The sequence below is a fragment of the Eulemur rufifrons genome, chromosome 2 (assembly GCF_041146395.1).
Source record: "Eulemur rufifrons isolate Redbay chromosome 2, OSU_ERuf_1, whole genome shotgun sequence".
Lineage (NCBI taxonomy): Eukaryota > Metazoa > Chordata > Mammalia > Primates > Lemuridae > Eulemur > Eulemur rufifrons.
In genome coordinates this window covers 93160508-93188295 of record NC_090984.1, presented here as the reverse complement: position 1 = coordinate 93188295, position 27788 = coordinate 93160508, and the positions used below count along the sequence as shown (strand labels likewise).

The window sequence follows — 27788 nt, the reverse complement described above, 5'->3', positions numbered from 1 at the left end:
TGTGAAGCCTACCGTGCACTTGAGGGAAGGAGCATTTGGGAATGAAGGACTAGCTCCTACATGTCAGGTTAAGAGCAGGGAGAGCTGGCCAGGGATAGCATTTTGCAAAGCAGAGGGGAAAATAGCAGCAGGACCTCCTGGGCCCCATCTTCCATTTGTGGGGTAAGAAGAGCGTCTCCCCAGACATCCTGGCAGAGCACTGAGCCCAGCCTTCAGCTCTCAAGATTCTCCTGGGATCTACAGTTTGTGGGCGAAGGGCAGAGTCTTCACGGGAAGAGAGAAGGCAGGCCCCAGGCGGAAGTGCTTGGTGCTGTTCTCAGCCTTTGAGACAAGTGCTGCTCCTGCCCTCTAGCTCCTGAGAAGGCTTGAGGGTTTGCCAACTGCACTGTGGCTGCAGGTGGAGGGAGGAGGACTCCCTCCTCCAGAGCTCTGTGTTTTGGAAGTTTCTTTAACCCCATCTGGCCCAAGAGTAGCTTGAAGGAGGCCCTTCAAAAAGGAACGAGGCTTTTACCAGTCCTGCTAGGGTTCCTCCCCACCTTCCCAAGGTGGTAGAGGCCTGGGTCAGAGGGTCGTTCATATATTAGCCGTGTGCGAGGCTGGGGCTGGAGCCAAAACAACCGCGCATTGAGCATTCACCAACCAAGGACCCAAATCCAGGGCGCACACGTGAGGGATAAGAACCCCACTTCCTTACTCCTCCAAAAGGGGCTGGGGATAAAACCACCAAACCTTTCCTCCTGGCTCTTATCAAACCAGGACACAAGCCAGCAGGAGAGGGTGGCTCAGGATTTAGGAGTGGGTTAGGTTAGATGGAGGAAGGAAAAGGGCAGGAATAGTTAAAAATCGTTGCCTATTGAGAAACTGAGAGAGCTGACTCTAGGATGGAGCCATGACCACCGCTGGGCTGCTTCCTTGAGGACTGACTCGCCAGGGATTGGGAAGGCCAGCCCTCTGCCAGGGGCCTGAGAGAGGAGATGGATGAGGCACTGGCTCCAGTCTGCCGTTCAGTATCGCAGCTTCGCAGAGGACCAGGCAGAGCCTCGTTGTCTTTCTCTCCTAGCCCCCTCGGGAAAGAGGGACTATATTTATACTGTACCCTGGGGGTTCTGGAAGGGACAACATGGAATCCGATTCTGTGGACTGCTGAGCCGCGTCTGCAGCAGGGAAAAGGAATGGGAGCCGGAGACTTGGGACTGTAGGCTGAGGTGTAGCCACGCTCACCAGGTACCAGAGTCGGCCTCTCACCCCTAAACTTCTGCAGTCCGGGGTGGTCTGGGCTGTGGCTTGAGGCCCGTGCCATTGAGCAGGCTCCCCTGCCTGTTTACTGGGCACCTGTTGTCTTGAGACTCAGCCCAGGCCCGCCCGCCACCTGCGCCCAAGCCCTCTCCATCTCCCTGTGACGGGTGAATTTCATGTACTGTGTCTCGGGTCCATTATATGAATTGTGAGCAGGGTTCATCTATTTTAAACAGATGTTTACAAAATAAAGACTATTTGAAATCACAGGGGTGGCTGCCTGTGTGAGTGCCTGGGCGTGGTGTGGGGAGAGGGAGAGGCAGTGTTGGTATTAAAAGCTCCAGAACCTGAAAGCAGCAGCTAGAAAATGACAATGGGAATAGCAAACACTGTCTGCCTTTGCACCTTCCCTCATGCCACCTGCAGGGAAGCCCAAAGCAAAGTCCCCACTGTCCTGCAGTGGGCTTGTGCTGCAGAAATAAAATTAAGCACAGTTATTGGGCGGATGCTAAACATCTGTGTTGGAGGGAGTCTTTCCCCGCCCCCCCTTAAAGAGACAGTCTTGCTCTGTTGCCCAGGCTGGAGTGCAGTGGTACAATCATAGCTCAATGCTGCCTCAAACTCCTGGGCTCAAGCAGTTTTCCCACCTCAGCCTCCCTAGCAGGTAGGGCTACAGGTGTGCACCAGCATGCTTGGGCTAATTTTGTTGTTGTAGTTGTAGAGGTGGGGAGGGGCAGGGTTTGTCTCACTAGGTTGGCCAGGCTGGTCTTGAACTCCTGGCCTCAAGGGATCCTTCAGCCTCAACCTCCCAAAGTGCTAGGATTACAGGTGTGAGTCACCGCTTGAGGGAGTCTTTAAAGCCAAGATGTTCTCATCTGTTTGGGACGGAACGGGTCTTCCTGAAGACATGAAGAGGGATTGAATAATCTTTCAGATGTGTGATTAAATACCTCAGGGCAGCAGAGGCAGACTGGAATCTCAGGGCTGCGCAAGTGTTTAATAGTATACTTTTGGCTGTGGAGTTGATGAAGCAGGCAGAGAATGTTTTGGGGTAAGGATAGAATGAAGAAAGGAGTAAAGGTAGGGCAATGGTAGTCTTAAGATCTTAGCACTTTACAGTTTACAAAGCACTTGTGATACTTTATCTCCTTTGATCCTAAGGATCACTGTGAGATAGAAAGCGTGGTTATCTTTGTCCATGTTCAACAGATGAGGAAACAGGTGCTCAGAGAGCTTAAAGATTTGCCTAACAGACCCAGGTAATAGTGGCTAGAAACCACGGAATTGGAATCTCTGGAGGGTAAAGCTTTGGCATCTATCTCTATTTAGAAAAATGGGCTGGGCGCGGTGGCTCACGTCTGTAATCCTAGCACTCTGGGAGGCCGAGGCGGGTGGTTCACTTGAGGTCAGGAGTTCGAGACCAGCCTGAGCAAGAGTGAGACCCCGTCTCTACTAAAAATAGAAAGAAATTATATGGACAGCTAAAATATATATACAAAAAATTAGCCGGGCATGGTGGCGCATGCCTGTAGTCCCAGCTACTCGGGAGGCTGAGGCAGGAGGATCGCTTGAGCCCAGGAGTTTGAGGTTGCTGTGAGCTAGGCTGAAGCCACGGCACTCACTCTAGCCCGGGCAACAGAGTGAGACTCTGTTTAAAAAAAAAAAAAAAAAGAAAGAAAAATGGCTATAAGCAATTCTCATTTGCAGTTAGAACAGAGAACCACTGGCAGAGGCTTTCTGCCTACTAAGCTGGTGCTGTGTCCTTAACAAGCACCGCCCTGCAGAAAACCGTGAGAATCACATGCCTGTTGGTGCGTATCTAAAGTTATAAGCTGGAAAATGGGGCCAGTTGGAGATAATGTTGGAGATAAAGGTATTTTGGGAGAGCCTAATCAATTGTATTCAACTGTGAGAACTGAGAACCCTGGGAGACTAGGGAGGGTCCAAAGTTGCACTTGCAGAAAGGGGATGGCAGGTACCTAAGGAGGAAACCGCCCCCCCTCCCCTTGGTACAGGAACCTCTATGGCCTTCCTGAAGAGGGCTTGCAAAAGAGAATCGAGTAAGGTGTCTCTGGCAGCCCAGAGAGTCCTGGGGGAAGGTCGAGGCATGCAGATAGACCTGGCAAGTAGAGTTTGGCCCCCTGTCAGTGCCAAGTCCTGGTGACTCAGTGGCTTGCTAGGGATGCTTATTGGCTGCTTCTAGAAACTCCACTCAGCCTCAGGAGGGGACACGCTTCACTTCACACTTCCTGTCACCCCTTCTACCCACTTAGGTAATGGAAACTTGTTTTTAGGGAGCAGCCAGCGGAGAGCAAGCTACAAGGCAGAAAAGCTGGGCACTCCCTGGTGAGCAGCTCCTCCATTTCCTCAACAAATCAGATTCACAGGGCCAGCTGCTCCCCAGACTTGCTTATTCTTTGTTCAAGGCGACAGTTCCCTATGGGTGTGCACCTGTGAAAACACTCTCTAGTAAACATTTGCTTTGTTACTGAGATTTCACCCTCAAATCCCAAAGCCAGATAAAGCCTAACTGCTAGTTTTACTGATGGAGAAATCAAGGCCTTAAAAAAACAGTGCCACGTTGAGTTGGTGGGTGCTCGGAGGAATGAAGTGGCATTAGGGTTGTTTTATTAATAGTTTCTGTGGGCTTCTAGGGGTGGGCAGCCACACTAGCTCTCAGCAGGTGTCCTGCAATACGTTGCACGGTCGGTGTTGAAAACATCAAGAGTGGCCGCCTACCTGGCCTAGAACCACAGCAGCTCTGACTCCCTCCTGCGGGGAGATGACCTGCACAAGCCCCCTCTGTGAAGTCTTGGGGACTGGCCCTTAGTCTGAGAGGGAGGGAGGTGCGGTTCACCCACTGTGGCGCTGTGGCTGCGCGTTCTGTGTGCAAGGACTGCATCCTCATGACTTTGGAGGGGTGAGGCAGAGGTGGGGGTACGATGTAGGAGACGTACAGTGCAGGGGCCAGGGCAGATGTGTTCTCCAGGGCAAGTAACACCACTCAGTGAAAGATTTCAAGACAAACACACCTTCATCCCCTAGTCTGGTGCAAGCTGAGGCACTGGAACCCACTTTTTTCTAGAAAATGACACACTGTCTTCCTAAGGGTCCCTTTGATTTTGTGCTTGTGGAAAGTAACAGCCACAGAGAACAATGTGAACATAATATGTACATTTCGGTTGGAGTCTGAGTCAGGCGGACACCAGCCCCAAGTCTCCTCATCTTTCGGATCTCGGCAGCCCCTGACCTCTCACTGTGCGATTCAGAGACTGGCACTCAGGGGTATTCAATAAATGTCTGTGCCAAGTGGGAACGACTTGCTGGGGCAAGTAGGAGTCAATCCTGCATCCCTCCCTCCCTTTTTTCCTCCCCATTCGACCTTTAGGGCTCTGGTTTCCTGCAAGTAGTGAATTATTCACATCTGTTCATAAATACCAAATTGGCCCTTCCCAGGTGGCCAGCAGGGTGGGGCGGGGAGGTGGTTTTGTTCAGTGTCTATAAACCTTGTTCCAACTGCACTTACAGGTGAGTGTCAGTTTTTGCTAAGTCATCCTGGGGATAACCAAAGCCCCATTGTTAGATCCTTTCTGTCCTCCTTCCTGGCTCCTCCTTCCTCCCCACCCCTTTGACAGACTCCTAAGTGGGCTGACCAGCTCTGCAGGGCTCACTCTGCGCTTTGCCATGGCTCATATCGCCAAGTCTTTCTACGACCTCAGTGCCATCAGCCTGGATGGCGAGAAGGTAGATTTCAATACGTTCCGAGGCAGGGCAGTATTGATTGAGAACGTGGCTTCCCTCTGAGGCACCACCACCCGGGACTTCACCCAGCTCAACGAGCTGCAATGCCGCTTTCCCAGGCGCCTGGTGGTTCTTGGCTTCCCTTGCAACCAATTTGGACATCAGGTGAGGGGTCCCTTGTATTGTACCCAAGGATTTGGGTTGGTATAGCTCGAGTAGGATAAGAGGGGAGGCTGAATGACTGTGTGTTGGAGTGTCTGGAATTGTGGGGTATGTTTTGTTAATCTAGGTCTTTAGGTGTGTGTGAAATACCAAGGGGAAGTACATACGTTTTAAGATTGAACACTGAGGGTGTGCGGTTTTATTGTTCATTGTCTTCCCTCTGTACTCCAAGAGGGCTGGTACCAGGTCTGTTTTTCTCTCCTTTTGTGTCCTCAGTGCCTGGGGTACAGAAGGCACTCATTAAATGTTTGTTGAACGAATGAGTGGAGGAAATAGAAGATCAAGAATCAAACTAGGATTGGACAGACTCAGGAGGCCTTGGTTCTAGCTAGACTTGGTTTTGCTGTTTAATGGCTCTGTGCCCTTGGAAGAGGCACCTGATTTCTCTGGTTTAGTTTTCTCATCTGTAAATTGGGGATAATATCACTTAGCTCATAGGAATATTATGAGGTTCAGGGATAGGATATACAAAAGTAACTTGAAAAATATAAAGTACTGTGCCAATATAAGCAACTTCATTATTTAGATTGAAGATTTTTTGTTTGTTTAAATTAGCCAAGTAGAAAGTGCACATGGGGGAAAGGGAAAGGTTTTCAATGGGCATGTCTCCTCTGGGCATCACATGTACCTCTCTATCTCTGATACATGAGTCAAGTTGCTATAGATCTTCAGCCCACACACCTCAGGTTATCTTGTAGGGATTCTTCTATTTCCTCTTATGATTTTAATTGTGTAAGCAGGCAGAATGTCCCCAAGTGAACTCTCTAATAATAATCCCCTTAGTTCAATTCACAGTGGTATGAAGGCAAGAAAGAGATGTAAGCAGGAAGGCTGACGTATCATTGGCTGTGACAAACCTGAGCCTGAACTATTAACTGCTCTCACTCTTATTTTCCCCTGTCTCTTTCTAGCCTTTGCTAGGGCAGGAGAGACAGAAAGGGCAGAACCTCTTGAGAGGTCTCTCTGCCACCCTAGAAGTGCTGCCAGCCTTACACCATCACTTCAGGCCACCTCGTTGCTAGAGGGAGTTTATAGCCTACCAGGAGCCAGCCAGCCATCTGCATTAAGGGATAGGAAGTCTAATAAAGATCAGCTCTGGGCTCATGTCATCATGGCCTGGAAATGACTGTACTAATTGTTTCTACTGGTTAGAGGCAGGAACTTTCTCCCAGAGGGAGATATCTGACTCAAACTGGAGAGGAGGGGGTGGAAAATAAGGGTTCCCACAGGCCTTTGGGGTTGTCAGGGGTGGGGAAAGCTGAGGCGGGGACAGGACAGGGATGGCACTGGGCAAGGAAATCCAGGGAAGAGGTTCTAAGCTAAAGCATTCATAGCTGAATACAGTAAATGGCTATGTGGTATAGGAGTCTTTGGATAGCAGCCTAGAAGTGAAAGGAATATTACATATTCACAACCTTTAGCCATTAAGCACTTATTTCCTCCACTCCCCTCTCCCTGGCCTATTCCAGAACCCAAAACCCTCTATCCTATTTAATTCACTCTTGTTGGCCACTGAGTAGTTCCATTTAGAGTACATTCATTGTTGTGTCTAACTTGCTTTGCCTTTATGGCACCTGGAAACTAGACTTCCTTGGGTGTGGTCTTCCTTCATCACAGCTTCCTCCCATTTGCACTTCAGTTCTAGGACAAGGCAAGATGAAAGCAAGAAGCTGTACATCACATTCCTCAGGGCCTCAATTTCACCCTTGGTTTCAGGAGCTGAGTAGGGCACAGGCAAAGGTTATACTGATGCATATGTTAATTGGAAGCATGAGAGGCCAAACCAAGGCACAGGGAAAGGGAAGGGGTGTGTGTCTGTGTGTGTGTCTGTGTATCTGGGTAGGCAGGTAGGTGAGTCCAAGCAGAGGTTCCAGGCAGTGTGACCTGCCTCCTTTTCTTTTCTTTCTTCTGCCCCGAACTCAAGGTTCCTCCAAACTTCAAACACCTTAGTAACTGCTCAGGGTAGATTGGAGACAGAAGCAACAGCTCCAAAGTGCTAAATCTTTAAGTATAAGAACAGCTAAGCTAGGAATTCCAAGAATGTTCAGAAATGGCCTAGTAAACCATCACACAATAACTTTAAAACGGAAAATTCCAAGTCAAGAGTAGAGCAAAGCACATGGAAAAAGGAGCGCGCGTGCACACACACACACACACACAAAGAAAGAAGAGAATGATCCTAGGAAGGGAGTGTAGGAGGGTGAATGATATGCATGTTGTCGATCCTTCATTTCCCCCTCCCTTTTCCATGCCTTTGTCTTTTTCCTCCCCCAGGAGAACTGTCAAAATGAGGAGATCCTGAACAGTCTCAAGTATGTCCGCCCTGGGGGTGGATACCAGCCCACCTTTACCCTTGTCCAAAAGTGTGAGGTGAATGGGCAGAACGAGCATCCTGTCTTCGCCTACCTGAAGGACAAGCTCCCCTACCCTTACGATGACCCGTTTTCCCTCATGACTGATCCCAAGTTCATCATTTGGAGCCCGGTGCGCCGCTCAGATGTGGCCTGGAACTTCGAGAAGTTCCTCATAGGGCCGGAGGGGGAGCCCTTCCGACGCTACAGCCGCACCTTCCCCACCATCAACATTGAGCCTGACATCAGGCGCCTCCTCAAAGTGGCCATATAGGCATGGGCCGCTCAGCACACACATCTCCTATCCATCCAGCACCTTCCTTAGGACTCGGTGTGCCCTCAGGAGACATTGCTGGACCTAAGTGTTCCCTTGACATCGGCCTCCTTCATCGAAGAGCCTTGCCTTTCCCGTCCGCCTGTTTCCTTTTTCTCTCCTAACCCTCCTGCTGGTGATTCAACCCGGGGCTCCAAGACTTGGGTGGGCTCTGGGCCTTCACAGAATGATGGCACCTTCCTAAACCCTTGTGGGTGGTGTCTGAGAAGAGTGAAGGGCCTGGAGCCACCCTGCTAGATGAGTCCAATAAAGGGCAGGTGTGGAAACGGCCAGGCTCTCTGTGTCTTCTTCCTTGACAGAGGACAGAGGGATGGTACAAACTGCAGGTGGGACAGAGGAGCTGGCAGCATGCGCAGCTTTGGTGGAGGGAGGCTCTGACTAAAGGGACACCCTATTTACTGTCTGGAAAGCAGGCTCTGGTTAAGATCTGCAGTGGCAATTGGAGTTGCAGGAAATGTGAATTGTATTATTGCTTTATAGCTCTTCCCCAAAACTGGGGGAAAGGAGGAATTAATAATGGGAGGTACAGGAAGAACAGACAGTGGGCCCTTTGGTTCAGGGTACTGGGAGGCTGTTGTAGGATTACAGTCAGGAAGCACTAGCACTGTGGGTACTCGGCCAACTAGGTATTAAATATGACCTGTACCTTGGGAAATTCCCAGAAAGGCACTTTAGTCAACTTCTACTGATAGCAAGGGTATGGAGGGTGCAGTTACTGGGAACACAAAGAGCACCTTATCCTTTTCCTGATCACCTTGCTGAGTAACATTTGTGTTTGATCCTTTGGTAGACTGACTTTCCCTCCTTTTTAAAGCTGATGTTGCACTCTTGTTCCTCTCAAACTCACATATTCACCAATTTGGGCACAGGACAAAAACTTAGAGGCATGAGTGACTGGGTTAATCTCTTCTTCATGAGGGTGGAGATGGGAGAGGGCCTCCCTTCAGAGAATCAGACTGTTTATAACCTGCCAACATGATCGCCGTTCCCTGTGGAGGACAGTTTCGCTGAGTGGCTTGGTAAGAATGGTGTCCTAGCTTCCTCATCCAGTGCAGGGATATTTAAAGAGTACCAACACCGCCAAGGCCAGGTCCTATCACATTCTGGAGAAGACATTTGCTGAGAGGCCACTGTCCTGTTACTCTGACCCACAAACCTTATCCTAGAAGCTTCTCTTTTACTGTTCCCTCTTTGACCACTAGATGGAATATTTTACTTCTCTTCACTGAAACCCTGAAGGGACAGTTTTCCAAACTGGGCATACTGCTTAAGAATTCCAACACCGAAGGGAAAATGTTTTCCCCTTAATCACTCTGCTTCCCATAACCATTTTCTAAACACTTGCATCATCTGAGAAGTAAATGTGGAGGAGGTTAAGCATCTCCACTACCTGACCTTCAACTAAAGCTGTCATCGATGGAGCTTCATTTCCAAAGAGTAACCTGAGTGTTACAGTGGGAATCCCCTGGCATCCTTCTGCAGGGCCTTCTGCTAAATTAAGGCCACCCTTAACTTGTCTCTTTGGAAACCTCAAGCCTTTCAGATTTCCTGTTCTTCAAGCCAACAACTGGTGCATGAATTCTTTTGGGGCAGGACTAGGCACTGATTTTAGAGCAGTAACTGCAGACAAATGGCTTTCCTGATGAAATGAAACAGAATTCAAGTTGGATGCCAGCATGATGTGTTCTTCACCTTAATGCCATAGCCTGTTGTTTCGTCCAATAACAGAGCCAGTGATCCAGGATGTTGGCATCATGCCACAGGCAATTTAGGGTCTGAGATACCAGTCAAGGCCCTGGGTCAAGTTGAAAGAATCATTTAGAGATTCCCAAAGGAATGGGAATTACAGTGCAAGTGATTTTGCAGTCAGAAAGGGCCATAATGCTGGAATGAGGGCTTCACTTGGGCGGGAAATGCTGTTTTCCTTCAGACAGGATCTGACCAATTTGGCTCAGCAGGGAACAGGGAGGGTAGGACTGCAGGAACTTGTTAAAAGGATCTTTTAGCTTTGAGAATTCCAATGCTGAGGGGAAAATGTTTTTCCTCTAATCAGTCTGCTTCCCGTAACCACACTTGCATTATCCGAGAAGATCTTTAGTTGTGCTATTGTTAAAATGAAGAGAAATGAGAAAGTGTTTCCTTTCCTCTCCTCCTCATCTCTTTTTATCCCCCTTTTCATTCTCAGAAGTATTAGTTTATGGTCATAAACAGACAAGGCAAAGCTTTAATATAATCAGCCACTTTCCTAGATAAACAAAATCTTCTAATCAAATTTCCCTAAGGGACCCTGAAGTAGGGAGAAGGCTCATTAAAAAGCTCTCCCAGAAGTGCTGAGATAATGCTATTCAATTTAGAGGAAGGACAGAGAGAATCACAAATCTGAGGGCTCTTACAAAAAATACAGCTTGGGGGGCCAGGGCGTGCTGGGCTAGCACTCTGGGAGGCTGAGGTAGGAGGATCCCTTGAGCCCAGGAGTTTGAGGTTGCAGTGAGCTGATGACGCCACTGCACTCTAGCCCAGATGACAGAGCCCAGAGAGACTGTCTCAAAATAAAAAAAAAAAACAAAACCTAAACCAAACCCCCCAAAAGAACAAAAAAACCCAAAAAATCACCAGCTCTCTTAATTTCCTTTCTACCCAATCATACTGTATCTCACAACAGAGACTTGTACTACAGTCAAAAAACATACATTTTAAAATTGAGAGCCCCAAATTCAGTCAAGTAACTAGCCCTGCTCACAAAATGAAAGAATGGAACTGAAAGGATTTTTGATACACTGAAAAAAAGAACAGTGAACATATACCTCTTAGTGATAACTTACAAGTAACAAGCCATATCTGGTAGTGCCCAAGCTCTCATATTAATTAGTATGGGAAAGCCCAAGACCATCTGAGAAAGAGCTAGCTAAAACAATATAACAGCAAATATAGGCTGAGCTTTTAACTTCAAGAGCCTAACTAGTCAGACCTGTACATCATGGAACGAGTAGAAAAAAAAATGAGGTGCCAGGACAAGCCCACGTTTCCATTTATACACACAGGAGATTTCTTCTATCTCAGGAAGGGAAGTGAAGAAGACCAATGCTTTTGACTGATTCCCCTCTATTTGAACAGAAAAATAAGAATTCAGTGGAACTGGGTTCAAGAGGTCTTTATTCTATTAGATCCACAGAAGAATTCTAGAAAACGAAAAAGGAAAAAGAAAGTATCACAAAACAGCACAATATTGGTTTAATAATAATGAAATATATGGATAGGATCTTATGTTTTAGATTTTGTAATATATAGTCCAAAACAAATAGATAATTATCCATTTTGCAATAGATGAGGACATTGGCAGGGGCATATAAAATCATACTCTTGAGCTTCAAATGACTAAGTTGGAAGCATTAGCAAACTCCAAGAAGGGACAATTCAGAGGCTATAATGGGCTTAGTGCTGCTATTTAAGGTAATGAAGCATTTTCTCTGCTTTCTGGATTCATTTCACCAAACGATTTCCTCAGCAGGTCAGATATAGATTTGCTGCAAAATGGAAAACATTTTCCAGGAATAAAAACAACTGATCCCTACGGAGCAGCTGACTTAACTTCTCTGAATAATAAATCTTGATCTGACATCCCTAGATGCCTCAGAGGGCTGTCACTGATACTCTCAACCTCTTCCTAACCTTGCCAGACCCTTACACGTCATGTTTACAACGGAACACTACTATTGAGAGGGAGTCACTATACTAGCTCAATGTGTGACATCGAGCAAGCTATTTAACTTCTTTGTGCCTTAGTTTTTTGGGCTCTAAAACTGGAATAACAACTTCTACCTCATGGAGTTGTTAATGAGGATTAAGTAAGTGCTTAAAAGGGCCTTGGTACATACTAAGCACTCAATAAACCTCAGCTTTTTATTATTGTTGTTATACGACAAAGCTTTTTCTTGGTATCTACAAAATTTTACTCACTTTTTTTTCTTATAAGCAAAACCTTAGTTCAGAATTTCCAAATCTCTTAGCTATGAAGAGGAAACAATTCTGCTTCTAATGCCTGACCCTTTAAATTTTGGTCTCAGAATGATAAGAATTAAAGGAAGCTACCTCAATGTATCTAGTATTTTATATGTTTTCCAAAGTATTTTATATTAATATTAATGCATTTGGAAATTTCCTACCAATACTGTGAAGGAAGTATAATAGCAATTTTTATTATGCCAATTTTACAAAAACAGGACAGTGAAGTCCAGAGTGATGCTTTGCTTAATGGTTATACTGTTATAAAATGGCAGAGAGGCCTAGATGTCAGAGTTTACAACTCCCAAGCCAGTGCTCACTCATCTATGCAAAGTAAGATATTCTAAGATCCCTTTGGAGAAACTGAAATCATTATATTCATTTATATTAACTAAAGTCCACACTTTATTCAGATTCCCTTAGTTTCTGCCAAACGTCCTTTTCCCAGTACAAGATCCATTTAGGATACTACATTACATTTAGTTATCATGTTTCCTTAGGCTCTTCTTGGCTGTGATAGTTTTTCAGACTTTCCTTGTTTTTTGATGACCCTGACAGTTTTGAGGAGTCCTGGTCAGATATTTCAGGTATTTTGTAGGATGTCCCTCAATTGGAATTTGTCTGTTGTTTTTCTCATGACTAGACTGAGGCTGTAGGATTTGAGCAGGAAGACCACAGAGGTAAAGTACCATTCTCATCACATCATATCAAGGGTGCATGCCATCAGCAGGGCTTACCATTGATGATGTTAACCCTGATCCATGGCTGAGCTAGTGCTTGTCAGGTTTCTCCACTGTAAAGTTACCCTTTTTCCCCTTTTCCATATTATACTCTTTGCAAGGAAGTCACTACGCAGAACCCACACTTAAGGATCTACAAAAGTTATTTGGAATTCTTCTGCACGAGAGATTTGTCTATCCTCTTCCATTTATTTATTTAATCATTTATTTATATAAGTATGGACTCACTGATATGTATCATATAGTTTGGATTATAATCCAATACTACTTTATTTTGTTGTTGAAATTGTTACAGCTTTGGTCACTGGGAGCTCCTTCACTTGGCTCCACTGTCTGTGTGACATACTCCCAATCACTCCTTTTTTTAAGTTTAGCATTCATCTTTCTCTAGCACAAGATGCTCTAGGCTCATCTCGTATGTTTCCTGCCCCAGTGCTAGAAGCAGTCCTATTTCCAAGGAGTTCTGGTTCCTTTTGCTGGAAACCAAGATCGGGGACTAGGTGTGCTCCTCTTCTATTTATTTTCTGGCCACATAACTGCTAACACAGATGCTTCACTTTGGCTACATTGAGGGTTCTGCTTCAAACTTGAGCAGAAAAGCTCAGTTCTAGAGAATAATGATCTCCTAAATTACTTTTTCTTTCAAAGGATAGGTTAAGTCTAAGCAGAAAAAAATATGCAAAGAATTTTCATTATAAACTAAGTAAGACAAACCATCGGGCTTGCTATATTGTAAACTAACACACCATAATTACCAGATAACTGCAGAAGGGTCCTTAGAATAACAGAGTCATTTGTCGGGGGTCATCAGGGAGAATACTGATGGTATCTTCGGCTTTGCCACATAGCAGACACAGCATGGTATACTCCTGGAACAAGACAAAGTGCACAATTACCTCAAGGAACAGGGAGAAAGATGCTTCATAACTTACTATGTTTAGTAAAGCTGTTCTCTACAAATTGTCATGGATACTCTTTCTGTACATTAGATCAATTTCTTCAACACTTATCAGCAATGTCTTATGGTTTTTCTGTGTATTCCAGAGCCTTTTATTTATACAAATTGAATACATGCTGATGCTCTATTTATACGAATGTTATCTTGGAAATAGACGGCTATTTTTTTTTTTTTTTTGAGACAGAGTCTCACTCTGTTGCCCAGGCTAGAGTGAGTGCCGTGGCGTCAGCCTAGCTCACAGCAACCTCAAACTCCTGAGCTCAAGCGATCCTCCTGTCTCAGCCTCCCGAGTAGCTGGGACTACAGGCATGAGCCACCATGCCCGGCTAATTTTTTCTATATATATTTTTAGCTGTCCATATAATTTCTTTCTATTTTTAGTAGAGATGGGGTCTCGCTCTTGCTCAGGCTGGTCTCGAACTCCTGAGCTCAAACGATCCGCCCACCTCGGCCTCCCAGAGTGCTAGGATTACAGGCGTGAGCCACCATGCCCGGCCTAGACGGCTATTTTTTGGACTTAGCACACATATTTAGCTGAGTGCTGCTACTTAAAGTAATGAAGCAATTTGAGTGTGGGTCCCTGAGTACAAATTCCTGTTCTTAGAGCTGCTCCTTTCTAGGATATTTAACACTAATATGCAACAGAAATGATTTTTTTTAAAAAGGAGAAAATTCCCAAACCATAAACCATAAAAGCTATTTTTATCTACTCTAGGAAAATAAACAATTATGTTAAGTTCACTAATATGTCATGCCTCATATTTAGAAAGCTAGTTGTCTGGAATTTGACCTATTTAAGAAGTTTTATGTTTCTTAGGCTAGACATTAACAAATGCCCAGACTGGTGACAGAACGGATTTTATTTTGGGCAAAAATCCTTAGGGCAAAGTCCTGTTCTTTTTTATTTAAAAAAAATTTTTTTTAAGTCCTGTTCTTATAGCTGTCCCTTTCTACAATATTTAATATAGTCATAAACTATAGAGACATATTTCTTTCTTTTTTCCTTTTCTTTTTTTTTTTTTTTTGAGACAGAGTCTCACTCTGTTGCCCAGGCTAGAGTACAGTGGCATCATCATAGCTTACTGCAACCTCAAACTCCTGGGCTCATGAGATCCTCCAGCCTCAGCCTCCTGAGTGGCTGGGACTACAAAAGCATGCCACCACACCTGGCTAATTTTTAAATTTTTTGTAGAGATGGGGTCTCACTATTGCCAGGCTGGTCTCAAACTCCTGGCCTTAAGGGATCCCCCTGCCTTGCCCCCCCACAAAGTGCTAGGATTACAGGTGTGAGCCACTGTGCCTGGCCTCTTTTAAACTTTTTGTTTAAAAACCTTTTATCTTCTTTAGGAAAACAAGCATTTATGTTAAATCTACTAGTACTTCCACGCCTGATGTTGAGTTTGCCAACTGTCTGGAAATTGATCAGTCAAGGCAGTTTGTGTTTCTCAGGTGTAGATGGTCACTACAGAGGGCAGCAGAGGTAAACAATGACTAGTACAAAGAATCAGAAGCAGGCAGCTGCCTTTCCATTGCCTATTGGTGAGTTCCGCAGCAGTTTAGTTGTGGCAGTGTAAAGATTGTTTCTTAAAGACCACACTTAATTTCAAAGTCTACTCTACACAAACAGTAGAAATACATGGAGGGTAGAGCTCAGAGAACAAATACAAGTTTCATGAATTAAAATTAAAAATAAAAATCCACTCTCTTCAGGGTCTTTTACTGCTCTCAAATACTTCTACTGCTTTAACCCACCAGACAGTACTAGTGGGATGGCAACCTCTCACTGTAAATGAAGAAGAAAAAAATAACAGAGTAAAAAAGAGAAAAGGTTTGAAGCCAGACAAATATCTGAGTTTTCAAACCAATCTATCCACTGACAAGTTTACACTGAGTGTGCCTACATGCTCTGCAATGTGCTGGGCGCACTGCCAGATATGAAAGAAGGCAAGGATAAAGTCTGACCTTACAAAACTTACAATCTAACTTGGAATAAAAAATAAAAATAACACATAATATAATCTGGAAAGATTATTAAATCAGAGAGACTCAATATATCTGTAATCTTTAGTTTATAGGTGGCCTGGAATCCAAATTTCATTACAAGTCAATTATTTGGCATTTAAAAGTAGTTTCCCACAAAAGTAATGTTATACATGGCACTTAGGTTCTCAGGAAACTCCACAAGTCTTTTAAATTTATATTATACAAGTACTATGGAATCTAACCATATATAGCAGTGCTTCTGTGGGAAAATATGTCTAGAATTCTAACTTGGGATGCCACGAACATATCTTCTCGTGCTGCCAGGAATATGGTAGGATTAGGACACCTTTTATCAAAACCATCCAAGTAGGGAGAATAATTCCCCCCAGTCATTCATGGGGACCCTCAAAGACTCCATCTGGATGGGGCCTGGGGGAAGAGATTTGTAAGGAAGGGTGGAGTGGGTGGAATCACCTTTGGGTAAGACCAGATCCTTTGTTTCATTGTGAGGGTCTCCTAGCCCTTTTCCTCCCTATTCATTCTGACTCCAAGTCCTCTCCATCCCTGGCCCACGGAGGAATAGAAAGTGGTCTCAAAATTCCCCTCGTGCTTCCCAAGGTAAACACATGGTCCATTTGAGGGCTTCTGCTAGGAGGATTTAAAAAAATAAAGAATACCTATAATCATTTATAATGTATTTTCCACTTAAACTCTGTACCACTGTCTCCACATTCCCACCTAGTCTTGCCATCAGAAAATCCTACTTTGTTCAATAATGACATTGTGATTGCATTAAAAGCAGAATCCTTATCTTTTAGAGATGCATAATGAAATATTTACAGAGGTAGTGATATGTTTGGAATTTGCTTCAAAACAATCCTGTCGGGAGATGTGAAACAGTGAAGTATAAATAAAGCAACTTGAAGCTGGGGAGTGGAGGTTAATACACTATTCTGCCTACTTCTGGTTATGTCTAAGTTTCCCATGAGACATTTAAAATAAAATGAAAATGGTGGTGGGAAACCCCACCTTGAACTTGAACTACTGCCAGATTGGAGTGGGGGCTGGGATAGGCTCCCAGTAAGTAATGGCAGCTGAGAATGAAGAGTTCTTATGGGGTCATCAGGCTGAGGAGGAAGTTCCCAAGTGGCTATTCACTCGAGTCAGGGCCTGACAGAGGTACAATTAAAGTTCAGAAAAGGGAGAAACAGTAGGGGCTGGACTATGAAGAGCAAGAAGGAGACAGAATTTGAATTTTGCTAGAAAGAGGTAAGATTTACTTGGCTTTAAGGTGGAGAAAAGGACAATTCAAATCAAGTGAAAGGCATGAATAAGGACGGCAATATGGAAAAGAGCAGCATATTGCATATGGAGTAAAAGGGAAATGAAGTTGCACTGGAGGTTGGTTAGCAAGGGCGTGCGGGATGATGTGTTCAAGGAAGATGAACACGTAATACAGAACTACAGTTCGGGGGATCCTGCAGTAATTTTGGCTTGAGTGGGTGTGGTCCATGACATGCGGTGTGGTAGAACAGCTGGAAAAAGGCAAGAGAAACAAAGGAAAAAAGGAGGGCAGGTGGGAGGTTAGGGCCAGAGAAGGAACCATGGAAGGTGTCTAACAGGTCTCAACCTGAGTGCATGTGTATTCACTATATGAGAGAGCATAGAATAGGTTTCAGACCACAGACCAAAGCTCAGGGGTGTCAGGGAAAACAGGAAAGGAAGTGAGATTTAAAAAAAAAAAAAAAAAGGAGCAGTTGAAATGATTTAAAAAGAAAGGAAAAAAGTCAAGCACTATGGACAAGGGCAGAAATGCTTCAAAAAGACAATAACAGTTAACAAAAGCAGACCCAGAAGAGACTTTAAGAAAGGAGAACTGAGGCAAAGTCACAGGATTTGGTTAGATTATAGGAAACCTACGGGAGAACAGTTTTAGTACAGTGAAAATGAAAACCAGTTTGTAGATATTGAAGAGGAGCATATGGAAATAAGGGAAATAGGTTCAGAACAATTCAAGTAAAGAAGCAAAAGGAAAGAAAGCGATGATTATAGGATGAATCAAAGGATTTTAATTTATTTTTAACAAATAAAGAAGAGCTAAGTATGTTTAATGTAAAAAAAATTTTTTTAACCCCATGGATTTTTTTTTTTAAAAGATGACACTAGAAAGAGAAGGTAACAGGAGATTCCAAAGGAAATGCAGTAGGGGTAGCACTGGAGAGGAATAAATAAAAATGTTCCCCTATGATAAAAGGGAAGAGAGAGAGCCTAGAGTTGGGACAACGCTACGTGTGCTGTATGTAGGGAAGAGTAATGGGAAATAAGAGAAAGGGAAGCTGGGCCACTCCAGCGAGAACCCTGGATTGAGGAGCTTGGATAGTGTACTGTAGCTAAAGGTGTGCTATGAAAGGGCCAATGAAATGGCTGGCAAGCATCATTTTAAGAAAAATAATCTGATGGCAAAGTACAGAAAATGTGTTGGTGGGGGCAGTAGATGCTGGAGTAGACAAGACGAGGTAGAGTCCAGTTTAAGAGTTTTTTCAAGAGAATTTCACAGTCTCTAGGCATTATGACTACAAGCCATCTTTCTTTACCTTCTTCTTCCCACCCCAGAGTAATTTCTGACGCAGCTTTGAAAATGGCTACATTTGATCACAAAGGAAAAATCAATTAGACTTCAGTCTCATGGCAGTGATTTACAGGGGCTTGGTTAGGACATAAACAACCATTATAATACCCATTTATGGGCTCTGAAAAGCTCAGATGAGCTTCAGGAAGGTCTTGAAAATAGTTATAAGCACTCTTTTCCTCCCAGAAAAAAATAGAGCTGTTTCTTTAAGCCCATTAATTCCCCTATTTGGACACTATTCATTCACCAAAATCTCAATTTTGTCCTAAGTTACACATATCATATAAATATTTTCTGAGGCATAATTTTTGGATGCTGAGGAGATACAATGAAGACATTGTTTAGATTAACCACAACATATCAGACCAGATTCTGACTGGTGACTAAGCACTTTCTTCCACACTAAAATAAGAATGAATGAGAGGGGTTATACTATTTTATGATTCTGTTATGAAAGATTTTCTCTAATTAAAGTACTTTCTAAATTTGAAGGACTTAAAAAAATTCCCTTCCCTGTTAAAAGTTCTACTCTGATATTTATATCCTATGGATGAACACACAGTTCACACAAAACAAGTAACACAGTTTGAAGGCCTGAAAACACAGGCAGTGAGGGGCAGACGCGGGTTCCAGTTTGTGCTTGGCTCTCCCCTACTGTACAGCTTCTCTTCCTGACCATCACACTTATGAGTCTTCAGCAACTTGGGGCCTATACCAACCTCCCATAGAATTCTCCACATGTTCTCAAAATTGCTGAAGGACTAATTCTTATAATAAATCCCTTAATCTCTAGCCTCATAGTGGTTCAGCTTTTCGCCTCCAACCTTGATACACCCATGTAGTAATTTTGCTTAACAAATAATATTGAAATGTCTTACTGCAATTAAGACTACAAAGTTGTTTAACTCTACATGCTAACTAGGGTAAACAAATATACTTTCCTTACACAATTTCCGTACCCAGGAAATTGGCAGTGGACAGGTAATCACTTAAAGACAATTGAGCAATCATGTAAGTGGGCAGTGAAAAAAGCAGCACAATAGTAATTTCACAAGAAGCCATAATGTCCTATATTTTATAAACAAAAAAGACAGGACTGAGATGTCATTTGTAAAGCACACACATTGTGACTCTTGTGAAGACAGGTTTACATGGATCCACCCACATCTGAAGTCTGTCTTTCAGCTTGTACAGGTAGAAGAGCGGGATGGTCTCCTTCCATATATGCTAGTACTTCATTTATGAAAACTATACCTAGATTTTCAAGGGTACTTTTCTTATCCCCCCGCCCCCTATAACATACCCATATTTATACATTTACCTGAAATTCATCCATGATACTGAAGGTATACTCATGCCTGGCTATTACGTGATGACAGTTCTTACACAGATCTGCTGAAACAAAGTGAGACTTCCGTAATTAAGTCTTAGAAAGTTTCTTCAAACAGTAAAATTTCTATTTTCAGTATGATATTACCTAAAAAGAATCTTAGCTTTGTCATATTTAACACAGCAGGAAACCCATTATAATATCTACCTTGATTAAAAAAAAAAAAAAAATCCAGTATCTGTTACACAGCTGCAGTCCCCAATCCCCCAGCTGGGGACCTGTCTGTGGTCTGTTAGGAACCCGGCCACACAGCAGGAGGTGAGCAGCAGGCATGAGCAAGCAAAGCTTCATCTGTATTTACAGCTGCTCCCCATCGCTTCCATCACCGCCTGAGCTCTGCCTCCTGTCAGATCAGCGGCGGCATGAGATTCTCATGGGAGCGTGAACCCTACTGGAAACTGCATATGCAAGGATCTAGGTTAAGCACTCCTTATGAGAATCTAATGCCTGCTGATCTGAGGTGGAACTGAGGTGGTGATGCTAGCGCTGGGGAGCGGCTGCAAATACAGATTATCATTAGCAGAGAGGTGTGTATGATTATTTCATTATATATTACAATGTAATAATAATAAAGTGCACAATAAATGTAATGTGCATGAATTATCCTGAAACCATCCTCCCTCCCAGCTGTCCGTGGAAAAATTGTCTTTCATGAAAACGGTCCCTGCTGCCAAAAAGGTTGGGGACTGCTATTATATAGCAATACGAAATAATTAAGGGTCTAAACTCTGAGATTGAATGTGCATATATTAATTCCCACTGAAAGTTTTCTAAGGTAATCAATTAACAGATATTTAAGTGTGTTTCTTAAACTAGCTGGACCTATTTAACTATGTAAAAGGTTTTATCCTCAGGAATGATAGAAACTGTACTACTATAAACAACCACTGTCTCAAAAACAATGAGGCAGATACTATCATTACCACCTTTTTAGGGATAAGGAAACAGAGGTACACTGTGGCTAAGTAACCAGGAAGACTCAAGCTAGGAGGTGTTGGAACCCAAATTCAAACCCAAGCAGTCTGGCTCTAGTCACTTGCTCTTAACCACTGTGCCCCATTGCCTGGAACAAAATACAGTTTAAAGGGAGTATATGCTAAAAAGCAGCAAAAGATTCTTCTAATTTAAAACATTTTCAATTGTCTGACTCTATTCTAAAGGCTTTGTGTCTTTCATATCCATCTTTCAAAATATCATTATCTGCACATTTATCTCTCATTTATTCAGAACATACCCAAGAACCAGGAGATAAGAAAAAGGGGATGTGAATACTTGTCACAATATGTGGACACTAAAGAGTACATATACTTAATTTACTCATAGAAATTCTTAGTGCCAACTTCAGAATTGATTTATTTTTATTATACATAGTCTATTTATTTGGCATTCCAGTTTTGAGGACAAGGAGCACCATATGAAGGTAGGTTATAGCAGCAAAACTAAGAAACAACAGACTGACAGACCAAAAAAAGCTATAAAAATAGAAACAAAACTGAAAAAACCCCATAACATCCCAGGGTCATTTAGTATAGGGGAGAACAGCCCTAAACACATTAATAGCTGTTGGAAGACATCACTGTATTAAAATATAGTAGAAAGTGAAAACTCACATGGATGACCCTAAGGTAATAACAATAAAAAATAAAAGTCTCTATATCTTGTTCAAAGCAGCATAAAGGCTTTAAAAATATGTCCCTGCAAAACAATTTAATAAAAAAAAAAATCAGTGCCTGAAGCACACAAACTTTAGTTATCTGCAAAAGACATTTATGTAGGATATCTGATGATGCTAGACAAATGAAGTATTAATTATATCTTCCTCTTTAAAACCTAACTGGTAACTATTTGTTGCAATACAACATTAAAATAGACCTCAGAATATTTTGCACAACATATCAACTTCCAAAAGCTGATACCTGCTAACAGACTCCTGCTTACAAAAATAAATAAATAAATAAAAGTCTACTTACGATCATAGGTTACTATTTCTTCTCCATCTTCTTCTTTCGAGGATTTGTTTGTGATCAGCATAAAATCCCGCTTACTGCACACTGCACAGCCTGTAAAGTTCAGCAAGAAAGATCCATTCTCTAGGCAGGTGTTGCCCTAAAATATTAGAATTAGGAATTTAATTTCCTTACATTTCAAAGTCTATAGTAAAAATGATTCATAGACTCTAACGGTAAAAAAAAAAAAAAAAAAAAAAAGGCCAGAAGGTACTTGCTATAATAGAAGATTGTACCAAATAATTTTTGAAATTACTAGCTTTCCTAAAGAAGTGTTATTCATGTTAAATAAAACTAAAGCACAGTATTAGATCCTTAAGTCTCTGAGGACTGCAACTATGTCTAACAAGGAGGACTAAATGCAAAAACATATTTAGAAATAAGGAAACCTTAATAATATAAAATATGAAAATGAAAAATTTAGTAGCCAACAATATTAAATGAGGTATATCAAAACTAGAATTAAAATTCAATCAAAATGGAAACATTGAGGCAATGATAAAGATGATCTCATACACTGTGATGTTCAGCTGACTGTTGAAACAGCTTTCGGTCAAGCCTTGATCATACCACAAAATAAACAAAAAAAATAAATTCAGCTCTACAGATGTCAGCCCTTAAGGATATGTGTGATTCCGGTAGAGAAGGTTAACTTCTTCAGCACATCGGACTGATACAATGGTATTCGAGAAAGAAAGGGTTTCCACATCACTAAGAAACTGTAAATAACTTATGTTCCTGCATTAAGGGAAGTCTTTTCTAAAGGCTTCTAATGATTGCTAAGAATTAAAAGTCACTTTACAAATAATGTAGTCCAATCCCATTTCTTAGCGACAAACTTAAAGAGTATTTAAAAATAGTTAATGTGACTAAAAATCATTCAAATCAACATTTCTCCAAAATCTATGTGTCTGATACTATGCAAAGCACAGTAGTGGATGATTCAAGGATCAGCCAAATATGTTTCTACCTTCAGGGAGTTTAAGAAGTATCAGGAAAATAAGAACCACTTTAAATGATACCACAATGAAGTCTTTCCGGATTCCCAGCACCACAATTAATCTCTCCCTTCTGAGTGGCTTCTTAGTTCTACGTATTACAGAGAGTAATTCTGATGGGGGAAATCAAGATTTTACTATATAGTTTAGAGTTATTTAAAATTAAATCAGGGGCACATTGATTTAGCTACAAAAGGGGAAAAAAGCCTTGGAATTAAAGTATACATTTCCAGCTATTAAGAACAAATGCTTTGCTTTGATTTAAAAATAAAATAAAATTTACTGAAGTGTAATTTACATACAATAAAATTCACACATTGTAAGGGTACAAGAGAATGACTTAACCAAGGTATATAGCCATGAAACCACTACGCCAATCAAGGTACGCAACAATTCTATCTCCCTAGGAAGTTCTTTCATGCTTTGTAGTCCATCGCCAATCTCCATCCCATCCCAGACACCCACTGATCCGATTTCCATCTCTATACATTAGTCCATCTCTATACATGGTCTAGAATTTTATATAAACAGAATCAGTATAGTCTTTTGCATCCAGCTTCTTTTGCTCAACATAATGTCTATGTTAATCACCTAGGTTTTTCTATGTACTGGTAGTTCACTGCTTTTTATTGCCAAGTAGTGTCCCCCATAGGATTCATCTGTTGATGGACATTTGGTTTGATCCAGTTTGGGGCTATTACGAATAATGAAGCAATGAAGATTCATGTACAAGTCTTGTGTGGGCATATCTCTTCCTTTATCTTGGGTAAACAGAAGTACAATTGCTGAGTAATAAGGTAAAAATATGGTATAATTAACTTTACAAGAAACTGCCAAATGGTTTTCCAAAGCGTTCCATTTTACATTCTTGCCAGCAATATGTGAAATCCAGTTGTTCCACATCCTCACTGATATTAGGTATTGCCTTTTTTATTTTAGCCACTATAGTGATGTTTTATCTCATTGTAGTAAGTGGTATCTCATTGCAGTTTTAATTTTTTGTTTTCCTAATGACTAATGACATTGAACATCTTCTCAAGGTGCCTATCCATTTATTTTCTTTTGCAAAACTTTGATATCTTAGTTTTAAATGAGGTATACGAAACATACAATTTTAAACATTGTTTAAAATTTTAAACATGATATGTTTAAAATTGTATGTTTCGTATACCTCATTTAAAACTAAGATCTGATCTTTTCCCTCTGATTAATCTAAATTAATGACTATTGCTGTTACATTACTAACAAATTTAAAGCTGAAATTTGAAATATATGAAATATAGATTTCATTTCCAATCTGATTTGAAAAGTATGTTGTTATAATTTTGTGCCTGTTCAATAATTTTAGAAAATGCAATAGAGTTCTTTTTCCAACTCGCTTGCTAAATGCTTTTCTGAAAGAAAAAAGATTGGTTCATACAGTTGAGTAAGAGAACATTTGGGTTTAGAAAATTAGTATGTTTCATTTCTAGCTTGACTCATGCTTGAGTTCAAGTTCTCAGTATAACGTTACAAGAAAGTAAGCCAGAGCCCTGTTGGGAATTCAGTACTGTATATTTCTAGTCTGTGAAAAACATCTACCACAAAACTCTAAATAATTTTATGTAACCAAAGATAAATAATTAAATATTACTTATTCATTCTGCACTCAGAGCTGCCCAATAAGCTAATCCATTTTTCTCTGCCAAAGTTTTGAATGAGTAGACTATACTTGCTGCTACCATCTTCTTATTACCCTTTCCTTTGCTAAACTTGAGCAAAGCGGCTTCTGTTCTTACTGCACTTAAAAATATGTCATGACTTCAAAGAACCCCAGAATTGGAAGGCTCCTTGAGACTCCAAATGGTCAGTTAGTCTCTATTGAACAACAGGAAGAGAAGTCAATTCCTCTAAGAGTTACTCATTCCATTTTTGAACATCTGTTAGAAAGTTCTTTATTTTGATTCAAAGACTACAACCCCGTAACATCCACCCACTAATTATTTTTAAATCTGCCTTCTGAAAATTCCAAAGAAAAGTTTAATTCTTCCTCATGACAGTCCTTTACTCATTTTAGAACAGAATAAAATCACAGAAAAGTATCTCTGAAAGACACTTTTCTGGTTTTTCAATCATCTCAATCCTTTACTCTTCTTCCTTATACTGTTATTTATTTCCTAAGTTACTTTAGTCTTTGAAGCTCAGTCTTTAATTCTCTACATTCTTTTCCTCAGAGAACAAATCCTATTTTGACACCTTTATTTGGTTGACTCATCTATCTATGCAGGTGCACCAAACTGCAATCCTGTATCTTCACTTGATTCCTCAGATAATACACTCTCAACCTCAAATGAAGCATGATAAAAACAATTTGATCATTCTCCTCCCTTTTTGATTTTTCTCCCATATGCCTCCAATTTCTGTAATGATAGTTTCAATTTTCCAGTTGCCTGGATTGAAAACCTTGAGATCATGTACAGCTCATCCCTTTTTCCCTCCTACATTAAATTGATTGAGTCCTGTTAATTCTTTCTTTGAAACAAGATCTTCATTATCTTTTGCCTACAATACTGTTGCCATGGCTCCGCCAAATGCTGTGGGATTATCCTTTTACACTCCTCCCACCTCATCATTCCAACATACAGCCATTAAGATTCATTTTCCTAAATAACAGATTTCAGAAACATTTCCCTATTAAAAATTATTTTGATGGTTGCCCAGTGCCTAAAATGTAAAATCTAAACTTCTCAATATGACTTTTAAGTCTTTCAGTTAGCTCTACTCTTAAGAATCCAACCTAATCTTTGCAATATTCTCTACTGCAAACTTCTCCCTCATGGTCCCTGTAATGTGCAATGTTATTGGTTTAAAATATTTTTAAACTTTAAAAATGTGTGAAAGAGAACACAATAAACTACATGAACATAAATGTACAGCATAATGAATAATTAAGTGAACATCCAAATCAAGAAATAAAACACTGCTTCCACCCAAGAAGACTTGTCCTCATATGACCCTTCTGGATCATAACTTAATCCCCTAGCAGTGATCATTATCCCCACTTTATGGTAATTGCATGCTTTGCTTTATAGTTTTCCCACCAAGTACACCCTTAAATAATATAACTTAGTTTGCCCATTTTTGAATTATACTTTATGTGTTTGTTCATCAACAATGTATTTCTAAGACTTATTCAGGTTGCTGCATGTAATTCTGGTTTATTTTCATCACTCAAGTTCAGGATTTCTCAACCTTGGCGCTACTGACATTGGGACGAATGGTACTTTGTTGTGGTGGCTGTCCTGTGTGTTGTAGGATGTTCAGCAGCATCCCTGGCTCCACCCATTAGATGTCAGTAGTGACAACCAAAAATGTCTCCAGACATTGCCAAATGTCCCCTGGGAGGCAAAATCAGTCCTGGTTGAGAACACTGCTCTACTTCATTCACTTCCATTACTCATCCATTTATGGTGTTCCACTCTGTATCAGTCACTTTTCCAGTCTACTACTACAAAAATAATGCTGTTAGAACATTCTTACACAAGTCTACAGGAGCATATACACATGCATTTTTCTAGAATGGGAATTGCTGGGTCATTTCAGTGTGCATATCTTTAACTCGATAATGCTATTTTTTTTTTCCCAAAGTGGTTGTACCATATGAGAATTCATACTATTATATATCCTTCTCAAAAGACTTCAGTATTACTCATAAAATATTGAGACATAATCAATTATAGAGATTTTCTACCTCCCAATCACTGCACGAATTCTATTCTTGTTATTTTCCCTCAGCCTCCAGCTCCTCCTTTCCTTCTTTTCTACCCTAATCACAACTATTCTTCAAGCCCCAACTAACATCCACCTTTTGTGGGGAGAACAAAATTGTCCCCTATTGCATCATGGACTGTGCTACTCATTTTTTGTTACTCACATAAGCCCCCAAACCGTAAACTCTTAGGCAGCACAAAAGCTGTCTTTTATTTCTTCTTTGAACTAAAGAATCCCTTTCTGGCCTAGCAAAATAATTAGCTATACACATATAAATATTCAACAAGTACACTTTGAATGAATGAGAACAGACAAGCTTCACAATCTCCTGAGTCTGAGCGGAATAGAGATTTGAAAGTCACAGCCAGGAAACTTGAATTCTAGTCCTGGTTCTCATTCACACTAACTAGAATGTTAACTTGAGCAACTGATTTCCCCTCTCTAGACATCTGTTTCTTCATCTGCAAAAATGGGTTAGAACAGACGACTTCAGAGGTCCCTTCCAGCGATAGAATTCGGTAAGAAAATTCAACTTCAAATCGAGCTTGAGGATGAGACCGGGAGTATGGGTGGGTGAGTTCCTCGGGTGTCGACCGGGGTGGGTAGTGGTGGTGGGGTTTCCTCTGTTCTCCCCTGGAGCCCAAGAGAATGAGCATGATGGCTGATGTCAGCCGCGGGGACGAGTGGGCACGGACGGCCACAGGCCATCCCTGGTGACAAGTGCCTAATACAGATACCGGGTCACTAGAAAGGGCAGTGCGGCCGAGGCCGCCCCGCGCACGGGCGCTCCGGGAAGCCCGGCCGGGGTTATGACAAATCTCAAGGGCTGGCCAGGGGCCAAGGGAGCGGGAGGTTCTCGGCGCCCACTCGCTCACCCGGTTGGGATATTCCTTCTCCACACAGTCCCCACACATCGCGACGCTGTTTACACGGAACGTCCTTCACCGCTTCCGGGAAGACGGAATCTCGCGAGAGCTAAGAGAAAGTAGCCGCATGCGCCCCAAGTACTCCACGCTGGGTTATTTGGTCTTCGGAACGGAGTCTAAGTCTCCTCCCCTTAGCAACTGTTGCTAGGACATGGCATAGTCTTTCCCGCGACATCGGTAGGCAAAGGGGAGAGAAACCTTCCGAGAAAGAGGAAGGAACGGTGGACTGGCAGATGTGGCGGGAAGGGGAAGTGGATCTCGGACTGAGCAAAGTTCTCACAGGCGCCTTCCTGCGCTCAGGCTGACAGAAAGGCTTACTCCATACAGAAAACCAAAAAGTTCATGCTTTAAATACCGTTCTATACCAATTCTTAGGGCAATGAGAGTCATGAGAGATCAGATCACGGCAGGTGAATAAACAATAACTGAAGTGTTTGGGCAGAGGCACTTCGTGCTCTGAAGAGAATCTCCTAAACAGAACACGTAGAATGTTAATAATAAGTGACCATCCCAGAGTCCTCT

The 27788-nt window shown here is 42.1% G+C and overlaps 2 protein-coding genes across 3 annotated transcripts; one reads left to right on the top strand and one right to left on the bottom strand.

Annotated features, from left to right (window-relative positions):
• The first annotated feature begins 4920 nt into the window (after positions 1–4920).
• On the top strand, positions 4921–7824 carry GPX2 (glutathione peroxidase 2). Its single transcript, XM_069465055.1, has 2 exons — positions 4921–5142; positions 7474–7824. Exons 1-2 carry the CDS (start codon positions 4921–4923, stop codon positions 7822–7824), a joined length of 573 nt encoding a protein of 190 aa, XP_069321156.1.
• Positions 7825–11002: 3178 nt separating this feature from the next.
• On the bottom strand, positions 11003–27299 carry CHURC1 (churchill domain containing 1). Of its 2 annotated transcripts, none has more exons than XM_069487737.1 (5): positions 27216–27299; positions 21557–21692; positions 19518–19588; positions 13382–13495; positions 11003–11063 (listed from the first exon to the last, which is right to left on the bottom strand). In XM_069487737.1, the coding sequence occupies exons 1-4, from the start codon at positions 27252–27254 to the stop codon at positions 13403–13405; spliced, it is 339 nt and encodes a 112-aa protein (XP_069343838.1). In that variant the 5' UTR covers positions 27255–27299; the 3' UTR covers positions 11003–11063; positions 13382–13402. The 2 variants fall into 2 exon arrangements, with proteins under 2 accessions (XP_069343838.1, XP_069343847.1); XM_069487746.1 differs by having other exon boundaries at positions 19518–19591; positions 27216–27277.
• Positions 27300–27788: the final 489 nt, after the last annotated feature.